Here is a 12,309-nt window from a genome sequence, read left to right on the forward strand (position 1 = left end):
AAAGGCACCGCAATACCCAGCAACAGAAATTATGTCGCTGACTCATAACAAGTGACGTATAACGCCTCAAAGATGTCCCGTCGTAAAACTAAAATTTAGGCTAAAACTTTATCACCTCAAGAAAAAATATTTTTTTAATGGAAGTATTAACACAAGTGCTTATTCAAAACCACAAGTGGAACATTTCTGCTTTTAAACCCTCTGGTACATTTGCGCCCAAAGACAACCATTGTAAGGGCATTACCATAAATGCAATTTCTGAGGATGAGACACAAATGACTCAAATGCATATTAAGGAGGGATCGGAAAATATACTTTAAAAATGAAAAAAATTATAATTACACTTTGATAATATTTTATTAAAAAAAATGGATCTCATTCCTTCTTGCCATGAAAAAGTTTCTTTGTTGAATGAGAAGGTGATGAAAAACATTTAGAGCGAGGAAGGTAATATTCAAAAGACTGGTGATGGGCATTTCAAAAAGATAATAGTGTTTACTGGCCGCTGTCTGTAATCTATTCCACAGAAAGCAATTTAAAGCAAATTGCAGGGAGAATGAGCAACCGCATGGATGTGACCCAGCAAAAGGCAGTAGTATGTGCGTCACTCCTGCGGTCAGTCATACGAATGCTGGTTCCACGCGTTGACCCGCGCGCACTATAACAGCACTGATGCGGAGATAGAGAGTGGTATGAGAATCCCCGCTGTCTAACGAGATGGCATGGAAAGTAATGATCCCTCGCAAAGGTCAACACCTCTGACGTCAATGACAAACAAAAGCCAGCTTAAAAAAAACAGCAAGAGACATACTGGAGTTGAGAATCTATGTTTATATCAAAACATCACAGTGTGGCTCTATATATATTATTTCTGTCCAAAACGAGAGGCAAAGATCTGATTTTTATTTATTTGACCATAGTCTGTTTTCCTCCTCTTTAACTGAATACACCACTCTACAGTGGCATAATTTAACTATTCATGGAAACTGTAGAGGTTGTTTTGTTCAGTTCCATTCTACTTCATTTATTCTAGCATAAATGATCAAGCTCATCAAAATTAAAGACATCATTATGCTCAAATGCAGACTTAAATTCCCCTCATTGTTATTAAAAGTGCATTTTAAATTTGGTTCAGGATTTTTAAAAGGACAGAGAAAAAAAGCACAATTAATCAAAACAAGTACCCTGTATATAAGGACATCAAGTGAATATAAGTCAAGCACTGTTATCGTTCACTGATATTTATTAGCCAATTATTGACCAAATTAAATCCATCAGCATATCGGTCAGAAGCATGAAAATGCAGAAATAAAAAAGAGATGGAGTACTTATAATTAATTACTACTGCTGTCAGTCGATTAAAAATGTTATTCATGAAAAATCAAATAATTTTTCAAAGTTAATCACGATGAATTGCAGATTCTGAAAGTGGTGAATTTGACACTAAATATACTTCTTTTCCTATCAAAATGCTTTTATTTCCTTCTTAGGAAAGAAAACCAAACAATATGTAACAATATAATGCTTTATCAACATTTTCCAAACAAAGCCCTCCACAGTATAAAGATAAAAACTCACTAAAATAGTGCCAATTCATGTAACATTAAATGTTTCCCAAAGTCTAAGTGGGAGTTTGACTAACTGAAAGAACTAGTCCCCACATAGGTTGCATATTCATTGAAATGCACATTAAAACTCTAACACTCTCATCCTCCACAATATTAATCAGTAGGCAGACTGTGGTTATCCGATCTCCTACAGCAATCGTGAAGCTGCATTCATAATTCTGTCAGGGCGTCAGCAGAAGCATCAAGCGCCGCTTTGAACTCCACATGAAAAGCACTTGCAAACAAAAATGTCTCATTCTGCATTTTAGTGATAGTTAAGACTAGGGATGCACTGAAGTATCGGCAGCCGATATTTATCAGATAATGAATTACCAAATTAAAACCATCTTCAAATCGGTTTAAGCATGAAAACGCTAATATGAAAATCCGATGGTTCACTTATAATTTGTAAAAACTCTTTGAATTCTAATGATATAATGACATGATATAAGCTTGTTTTCAATATAATTAGAAGCTTGTTTTTATGACTAAAATGTATTTTACAACGTCTCTCTCTCATTAATTGCCTTCATTTAAATAATAGAATATTCGAATATCCGTTTTGTATGAGCTTAAATATTCGAATAGCAAATTATTGATGAATGCCCATCCCTAATAGTTACTATTTACTAAATAATATTACATAATTATAAACAGTAGTGTTATAGTTGTCATAATTTTTCCATAAAAATGTTGCTTTTATTTTAGCAAAGCTTTTTTTTTTTATAATAGTTACTTTTTTGTAGTAGTAGTTACTATATACTATATAATATTACATGACTATAAACAGTAGTGATATATTTCTGTCGTTAATTTCACGGTAATCAATACCATTTTCGGTACCAAAGCAAAACACAAAAACAAGTTACTAAACATGATGCCCGTCGCAGAGTCCTCGACACTGCCGTCCACCCAGGGGAGCGCCGCTGCCGTCCACCGGGGGACGGAGTAGCCCGACTGCCCGGACACGGGGAACGGCCGCCATCTGTGGGGCGAGTGGAGACTGGACTGCCCGACCACCTGGCGCGATGGAGCCGCTTCCAGGGGTGGAGGAGTGCCCTGGCATCCACCAGAATTGCAGAGGGGTAGAGAAGACCACCGTCTGCGAGGGGGTGACTCCCCGACCGCCTGGAGCAGTAGGGCCACTGCCAGGGGCGGTGTCCCCACGGGTCGCTGGGAACGCGGAGGGGCGTTCTGTCCGCTGGGGGTCGGATGTCTGACTCCGGTCATCTTAGGGAGGAGCGGCTGCCGTCCGCCTGAGAGGGTGGATGAGTGATCGAGGACCATGCAACAGGGCATCAGAGAACAGGTTTTTTCTCTCTCTCCTCTCTCTGTCACTGTGTATTGGACTTTTCAACCTATTTTTATTGAATTTTTTTTGTGTGTTTTTCCCCTCCTGTCTCCTTCCAGGTCGAGGAAGGTGGGGATGACCAGCCGGCAGACGGGTGCAAGGCACGCCCCACACCTCTGAAAAGGAGGGGGGTATGTACATCATGCTGGGGGCTCCCGGACACGCGCCCGGATAAAGGTGGCCGGTGACAACAGTTTGAGAGAGACAGAGAGAATTACAGGCAGCTGTTCTGTGTGTGGTTATGTATGTTATGAACACTGTTATTGTCAAGCCGGTTCTCGCTTTCTCCTTTCCCTTTAACCCCCATACAATGTGTTTTCACAATATTAATTTGTGATGTTCTATTATATACAGTACAAACATGTCAAAGGTGAGTTCTGTTGTTTGAACTGCAAAAACAGAAGTGCAAAAATGCAAGAAGAGGTATAAAATAAAAGAATTTTTTACATCAAGCATAATGCTATGATATTTAGTTATTTTTTAAAAACATTTCTTATCTTCTATTTACATATCTTTCATTGTGTCTCTCTTTAACATTTTGTTCTGTCATGCGTTCAATATATTCAGTCCATATTCAATTGAAAATTGTTAGAACAAAAGCTTTTGTACCTCTTTGTACATTTTTAAAAGAATTTCTGAGCAGAAGAGTGATCGGATAACAAAATAAGATAAGTGGCAAAATATCGGCTATAGTTATTTGTTAAAAGCTATATCATTCAAAATATCGGTGCATCCCTAGTTAAGACTTGACGTGCTTCTTTGGTAATTAAAATGCACCTTAATTTGATTACTGTCCCTAGTTCTATGCCATTTCTGTCCCATCTAGGCTTGATCACTGAATCACTGATCTGTGTCATATTGCCTAAATATTAACTTTAAGAAATACAATTAATTTATTAGTAGTAGTTACTAGGGATGTGCACGAGTAGTCGAATATTCATTCTTCAATAATTATTTGAATAGTAAAAATACTATTTGAATTTTGCAAAGTTTTGCTGGCCATATATCCAGTGAGATGCAGGTTAAATCCTGAACACACAAACTAAAACTTGCAGTTATAACAGAACACACTGGGTGGCGCTGTTGAATTTGAACAAAAGTTGATCACATTTTTTTAGCTAACGGTTCGGTCAGTACGTTCAGATGGATACCAAAAAAGCAGGTTACTTTGAGAATGTGGCTTACTGTGAGAAAGCTGCGATCCTGTTTAAAGGTACTGGAAAGTGGTGTACACTTTACTCTCGTATATGTGCCGCTCGTCAGAAAGCTGCGCCCCCATTGCAACTTAATCCCTGTGACGCTTCTGTAAACAACAAACATGGCATCCGAGAAAGACTATGCTAGCTGAGGTAAGGAACATTCCATCATTTAAACTGGTGTATAAATGAGTATAGTTTACGGAGCACGTGGATATGCTTGTTTTTCTCAACAAAAACATGACATGAGATACAACATAAACATGCTAACTATTATATGCAGTGTTTATACTCATCCTATACGTTAACTGCATCAGTCTACTTCATTAGCGGTTTCTTCTATTCTTTTTTCATTCCTTTTCAAGTATTGCTTGTTTAAATATTAAACTTTTTTATTAAAAAAAAAAAACACATGACATGATATAAGCTTGTTTTCAATATAATTAGAAGCCTGTTTTTATGACTAAAATTTATTTTACAACATTCTTTCTCATTAATTGCCTTCATTTAAATAATAGAATATTCAAATATCCGTTTTGTATGAGCTTAAATATTCGAATACCAAATTATTGATGAATGCCCATCCCTAGTAGTTACTATTTACTATATAATATTACACAATTATAAACAGTAGTGTTATAGTTGTCATCATTTTTCCATAAAAATGTTGCTTTTATTTTAGCGGTAGCTTTTTTTAAATTTTTTATAATAGTTAATTTTTTAGTAGTAGTAGTTACTATATACTATATAATATTACACAAATATAAACAGTAGTGATATATTTCTGTCGTACATTTTTTGCATTCAAATTTAGCTTTTATTTTAGCGGAAGCTTTATTTATTTATTTATTTTTAGCCCTATCCACGGTAGGCTTCTCACTTATGGAACAAAAGTTGCTACGTTTCACAATGTGATTATTAAATAGCAAAATGCTGCTATTCAATCAAATAAATAGGTAGTCTGTAATAGTGTTGTCACGGTACCAAAATTTCAGTAGTCGGTACCAATACCAGTGAAATTTCATGGTACTCAATACCATTTTCGGTACCAAAGCAAAACACAAACACAGGTTACTAAACAACACTCTTTTATTATCAAAGTCTACAAAACATTAGCAGCAGAACTAAGAACAAAAAAGATGCCATTGAGCAACACTTTAATTTAAATATATTATTTTTGAATTATAACTAAACTGTACAATGTATGCTTAAAGTATTTTTGAACACTTATATAAGATTTGCTTCAACTTTTGCAACTTTTAATTTAAATGTTTACCAAGTACTAAAAATCAAAACCTAAATAAACAAGCGTACAATAGAATGAATAAAAAACTATTTCCAAACTAATGTGCAAAGTGCTCTCGTATTAATAAAGCTGCATTTTGCCATTTTTCTTCATTATAAGAAATGCATATGGACATATATATAGATATTATGATTAAATAAGTTCTAATCTAGCTGCATTAAGTGTCCGCGCTCAGCGGATGAGCGTCCCTGAGGCAGAGTCTCTCTCAGCCGGGTGCAGTTTCAATCTCTCCCCCTTTGATCGGGACATTCACGCAACTCATTGAAGAGGCACCGACCACACAGAGAAATGCCAGTTTCTGAGTTTATAGTTATTAACATAAACTGCTTCTGTATTATTTGAACTTTAATAAAGCTATAACGCATTCAATTGTACTGCATTTAAGATATAATGCCGGGATGTTTCCTATAAGGGCTCCGCCTCTGCTTATTCCACAACGGTACATGCTTCTGAATGGCCTTTTTTTTTATAATTCCCTAATACTTTGGAATCTACATAAAATAAACTGTGAAAGTTTCGAGTGCATCTGGACTGATCTGTGTAATTCTTCCTCCATCAGGCGTGAACTGCTGCTCTCACGCGTCATTGTTACAGTGATTTCATGTTACGTTAAATGAAATCAAAGGACTATTCAACAACGAACATTTCGTCAATTTTGTATTTTCGGCGATGTCGATAATGCCGACTAAACGTTTCAGCCCTAATGCAAATTATAATATGCTTTAGTTGCTTCAATAAATCCGGGTGTCTGTCTTTCATGTGCTTTATTAAATGTTATGTGTTACCTCCTTTCGTCAGAAAATTGCGAAAGCAGCGTTTACAAATAGGTTTTTGCTGATATATGATGTTTCCCTAACCTACGATTTTCCAAACCTGGCTTTTTCCACTTTTCTTTTCGACAAGATTCAGTTGAGACTCCGCCGCAGCTTTGCTTGTCGTCATCTTATTTTCTTGTTGTGAGCGTTCGAAAGTTCCCGACTCTGCATGGGTTCCGGGTAGACTCGGTACTCTGGTACCTCCAGAAATTCTGGTATCGTAAATCATTTTTTGTTTGAGTACCGACTTGGTACCGGGGTACCGGTATTTTTGACAACACTAGTCTGTAATTGCCTCATGCTACAAAGTGAATTAGCACTCTGCTCGCTGTCATCTGCTAAAAAACAGAGAGTGTGATGCTCATGATGGTGTTTTCCGTAAATGAGCCAAGGAGTTCTAAAAAGGTATGAGCAGCCATTGCCAACTCACATTCACTTTAAAACGGGCAGCACATGCAAACTATATATTTATCTCTTTAAATTGCAGCCTTTGTGGTTTAACAATCAAAGTTGGACATAACGTGATTGTAATTTGTGCACTGAATGTTTATGTATTGACATTCGTACGTCAGATGGAATCTGTTTTTGGTAAAAAAGCATTTTTACGAGTACAAGTACGTGAGTGCGGTATGAGAACATCCTTACAAACAAAAATAGAACCATTTCTGCCAGACTGATAATCGGTTAGTGAATAAGCCACGTCGTCAACAGAGTTTGTGCACCCACTTTGGAGCAATACGCCGGCTGAGCCAGGCGGCTGGTTTTGAATGGCTCTCGCTGTACTTTGATGGCACACGTCAAGGTGACGCCGACTAAAGTCTAACAAAATCTCGAAATGACATGCACTGCTTCAATCAGTCTGTGCAGCGCTGCATAAAGTAAAACACACCAGATAACTCAACACCACTCATATGCAATGTGATCAGTTCAAGTGATAACTACATAGCATACTACTGTTTATGGTGGAATAATGCCCACAGTTTTTTTTGGTAATCAGCATATACTGTAAATAGTGTATACACAAGAGTATTCCGTAATCAGTAAGGAAGTATTCCACTCTGAACATAGCCATTGCTTTCAAAAAGATTACACATGAGACAGGGCTGCCATCTAGTGACACAACACAGAACATGTCTTGTTCACCACTGAGGTAAGGAAATTTCACTTCAAGTGACCAATAAGCAGAGATGACTGTATTTACTCACCATATTTATCTCGGAGGCCAACCGTGCATCGGAATACTCCACCAAATGCCACATCCTCACCGAATATTACTATGGGTGAAAGACATTGTTATATTACAAAGCTGAAGCACACAAGAGTTTTCAATGATTGCCAGTTCCATAAAAAAACTGTTTCATGCCTTATGTGTGATGCAAGACTGTTGAATTGGGTTTGTCATGATTTTTATTTTTGTAAAATGTGCTCATAAAGTGGTTCAACAACGCACTAACATAATTAAACACAACGGTGACAATCAAAATTGAGGCAAACACTCCTCACAGTCATCTGAAAAGAGAAAAGCCTCATTTGTTAGAGACTAAACACCTGATAACATTAGTGTAAGTGAACAGTACTGTTCCTAACATTTCTACAACACACTCCCAACTGTACTGTGCACTCATTAGTTATTATCGCCTCCACTATGACTTGAATCAATATGTAAATGTATCAACAGTAATGTGTCTTGGAGCTGATATAGGTGTCCTAACTGTGGAACATGTATGGATCATTTAATTTAAAAACAGATAAAATATCCATGAATACCTGCAGTGGGATCACTTGCAAGAGTGTTGTCCAAGGCACTGGTTATAGACTGGAATAAATTCATCTTCTGTGTCGGGCCTGCAAATAAATTATATTCATTTAAAAGGTGCTTCTACAAGCATATATGAGGATTTTGACAAGTCTTAAAGAGTTAGTTCACCCAAAAAAAAAATTCTCTCATCATTTACTCACCCTCATGCCATCCCAGATGTGTATAACTTTTTTTCCCTTCTGCTGAACACAAATGAATATTTTTAAAAGAATATTTCAGCTCTGTAGGTCCATACAATGCAAGTGAATGGTGACCAGAACTTTGAAGCCCAGCCAAGTGGTTTAATCCATGTCTTCAGAAGCAATATGATAGGTGTTGGTGAGAAACAGATCAATATTTTTCTGGTCACCATTCACTTGTATTGTATGGATTTACAGGGCTGACATATTCTTATAAAAATCTTTGTTTTTGTTCGGAAGAAAAAGTAATACACATCTGGGATGGAATGAGGGTGAGTAAAGGAAGAGAGAATTTTCATTTTTAGGTGAAATATCCCATTTTGACTTTCCACAATATCTCACCTTTCACACAAAAAAAATCTAAAATAATAGCCAACAGAATTTATACATATGTATTTTTTATTATCATTATTTTACCATTTTATTATTCCTAATAGGTAAAAGATTCTTAAATTATATTGCTGGAAACAGGAATCTTGGTGCATTATGGGTAATTTTATCATAACAAGAGGGACTAAAGGCTTGCTCATATGCATGCATTAAGTGATTTAAGAAATACTTTGTTAAATAAGCTTTTGATACAGCGATCTAACAATAATACTGCCAAACACGGAGTTTGTAGTCACACTGAAAAAACTTTTTAAACACTATGCAAATGAATGAATGATAATTGAATGAACGTTACATTTGTATAGTGCTTTTCTGACACTACACTCAAAGCACTTTACACAGTGAATAGGGGACTCTCCTCACCCACCAGCAGTGTGCAGCATACACCTGAATGTTGCGACGGCAGCAATAGTGTGCCAGTACACTCACCACACACCAGCTATTGGTGGAGAGGAGAGAGTAGAGTGACAGAGCTCCTAATCATATTAGGAGGCCATGATTGAGATGGGCCAATGGGGGGAATTTAGCCAGTAGTGTTACACACCTACTCTTTACGAGAAGTGCTCTAGGATTTTTAATGACGGTTTAAAGTCAGTTTAAAGTCTCATCCAAAGGATGGTGCCTTTTTACATTATCACTAGTGTCCCCATCACTATACCCACACAGATCAGAGGTTGAGCACTCCTAGTTGGCCTCCCTAATACCTTTTCCAGTAGCAAACTTAATTTTCCCCAGGAGGTCTCCCATTCAGGTGCTGACCAGGCTCAACCCTGCATAGCTTCAAAGGACAGCCAGTCTTGAGCTAGAGGTTGATAAGGCTGCTGTTTACATGCAAATGTTTACATGATGTATAATCACTCAATTTGAAGTCACAACGCAAATTATTGTTTGTGTATTTTCAAATAGCAAAGTTTAATTTTCACTCAAGGAAAATACTGTGCCTATTCAACTCTAGTACAGTCTTGATGCGACCATAATCAACACTGACAGATCAAAGCAGCTGCAGCTTTTCTCCATAACAAACATGCAACCACTATTGATGATAGAAATATTTCTAGTATGACTGAAACACAAGTATTACCAAATTTTTTAGGCTGGCCAACTGCAGCCACAGTTCTGCTGGCAAATGTATTTATACATTTACTTGGGTTTGTAGGACACCACAGAAAGCTCCATATGCCAAGTCTAATGAGTTGTACATAATCGAAGCAGTAGAAATGAAACGCATGAACATTTCACTTTTAGTTATGTATTACAGATCCAGTGTGAGGTGTAAACAAGGGCATTTACCATACTCGGTGGGCACAGGGTCAGGGTAATAGGTGAAGTGCGCAGCATGTCTTCTCTGTGTTTTCGTCTTGGATGTGTAGTCAGTGGACAGTGTTATCCCCAAACTACTGTGCACTCCCCCGGTTAACCCAGTGAATGAAGACTTGACGCCTGAAGTTCTGAGGAAAAGTCGCACCGCCGCCATTGCGCTGGAAACTAAACAGGAAAACGGCTCTGACGTCACCCCTCACATGGACAAGTGCTGTTCTGATTGGCTGAACGTGTGGGAGGAGGTTTGGATGTGGCTAAAATCTCAATATCTCATTTTTCAAACCAGAACTACAAAATCAGTTTCGCCAACTATAAGACATGCAAGGTATCCCGACTGTGTTACATCGGACGGCTGCTAACTGTTTAATGAGAAGCAAATTTGTTTCCCTCAAGGTGGCTGGTGCTCATCGGCTTGGGAAGGGTTTTGTCTTGGAAACATTTGTAAAATAAACTCTAAAAAACGTATGTAAAAAGTAAGAGATATAAATTAATTACAAACATTGGTGCCAGATATACAACTGGAGATATTTCCCTGCATTCTCTAGAAAATTTATACATTTCTCTATCCTGGTTTAACAAACAACTGTGATTGGTCCAACCAGGTCCATCTTTAACATCGCTGAGAAATACAATTTAATGTATCACGTGACAATGCTGCCTGTCGTATGATTGGAGTGAAGGCTTCTCTTCAAAGTTCTCTGTTTAGGACAAACGCAATTAATTTATAACTTAAATAACTGGTAATCGTTTTTCACTTATCGTCATAGGTTGTATGTAATTAATTATTTATCTATTTTCTGTTGTTATGTGCTGTGCCAGTTAAAATCCCCTTTTGTTTGATAAAAAAATAATTCTAAACGACATTTTCACTTCACACAAAACTTCAAAAAACACTGCATAACAAATGGAGCGGGACGCATTTGGTTTTGAGCTTGAAACGCGTGAGAGCATGACAAGATCCAGAGCCGAGGTAATCGAACTGGGAATGGATCAGGTCGTGAAACACACCTCATTATAATGGCACTGAAAACAATTTATTCTGCAATGATAAGAGCAATACTAGAATGTGAATGTATGGCTTATGGATCAGAATCGAAATCACAATTAGGAAAATTAGAGAGAATTCAGTCATTAAGAATTTGTTGTGGAGCTTATGCTTCTTCTCCAGTACCAGCATTACAGGTGGAGATGGGAGAGATGCCAATCTTAAGAAGGAAGCAACTGATATTGACATACTGGGAAAATTTAAAAGGTCAGAAGGATAATCACCCTGCAAAAAATGTACTAGAGGCATGTTGGGAACATGAAAGGGAAAATGTATAGTTTTGGCTGGATTATTAAGGATTTAGTGCAGGGTATGAAATTAAATGAGTATAAGTGGTAATATTACCGTCAATACCTCTATGGATCTTACCACAGCCAAATGATGATTTATTCCTATTGGAAGCAACATAAGATAAGGGTCCAAATGCATTGGAGGCAGGATTAGCAAGGGAGTATATGTGGACTAAGTATGAAAGTTATATACAGGTTTTTACAAATGCATCTAAAGATACAGGGAAAGATCAGGTGGGGGTAGCATACATCATCCCAAGATTGAAAGTGGCAGAAGGGAAAAAGGTATTTTGATCAAGTTTCAGTGTTTACAGGGGAATTACTAGACATTTTGTTAGCAATTAACAAAATAAAAGATATGGGATTAAACGAAACACTCATATGTTCAGATTCAAGCTCAGCCCTGTTATGTCTGTGAGCTCAACAGTCTGAAACTAGACAAGATATATTGATTATTGACTACAAGATTCTTCAGGTATTATATATAATGCAGCAGACAAATAAGACTGCAAAGAAGTACGTTTTTATGGGTTCCTGCGCATATTGGAGAATCAGGGAATGAGGAAGCAGATGAATTAGCAAAACAAGTAATGGCAAAGGAAAATATAGACATGCATATACTGTATAGTAAATCAGAAATCAAATCAATAATAAAAAAAGTCAATAAAATATGGTAATTTTATTGAAATAATGAACAAAAGGGTAGACATCTACATTGCATACAACCATTAGAAGAGGAAGGAATTCAGGTGGGAGGAGATAAGAAGACTGTATTTTATCTATAATGGTACATACAGGATTTAACTCAACAATTTAGGAAAACATCTTACAGGATTATGTGATTGGTGTGGAGTTCGAGAAACAGTGGAACATGTATTAATACAGTGTAACAGATATACAGAGTAAATAAATTAACTAACAGGTGAATAAGAAAGGAGAACAACAATTAACCTTAAAGAAGCTTTTAAATCCAATAAGAGGGAATTCAATT

General features: G+C 36.9%; 1 protein-coding gene across 1 annotated transcript in view; it reads right to left on the reverse strand.

The window, feature by feature from the left end:
• bckdhb (branched chain keto acid dehydrogenase E1 subunit beta) overlaps window positions 1-10,164 on the reverse strand; it is a 100,174-nt gene extending 90,010 nt beyond the window's left edge. The window contains exons 1-3 of the mRNA XM_052144113.1: window positions 9,954-10,164; window positions 8,043-8,120; window positions 7,481-7,549 (exon numbers count right to left, since the gene is read on the reverse strand). Coding sequence (XP_052000073.1) covers window positions 7,481-7,549; window positions 8,043-8,120; window positions 9,954-10,137 — 331 coding nt within the window. The 5' untranslated portion in view covers window positions 10,138-10,164. The remainder of the gene's footprint in view (window positions 1-7,480; window positions 7,550-8,042; window positions 8,121-9,953) is intronic.
• Between the last annotated feature and the right edge of the window lie 2,145 nt (window positions 10,165-12,309).

The sequence above is a fragment of the Xyrauchen texanus genome, chromosome 15 (assembly GCF_025860055.1).
Source record: "Xyrauchen texanus isolate HMW12.3.18 chromosome 15, RBS_HiC_50CHRs, whole genome shotgun sequence".
NCBI lineage: Eukaryota > Metazoa > Chordata > Actinopteri > Cypriniformes > Catostomidae > Xyrauchen > Xyrauchen texanus.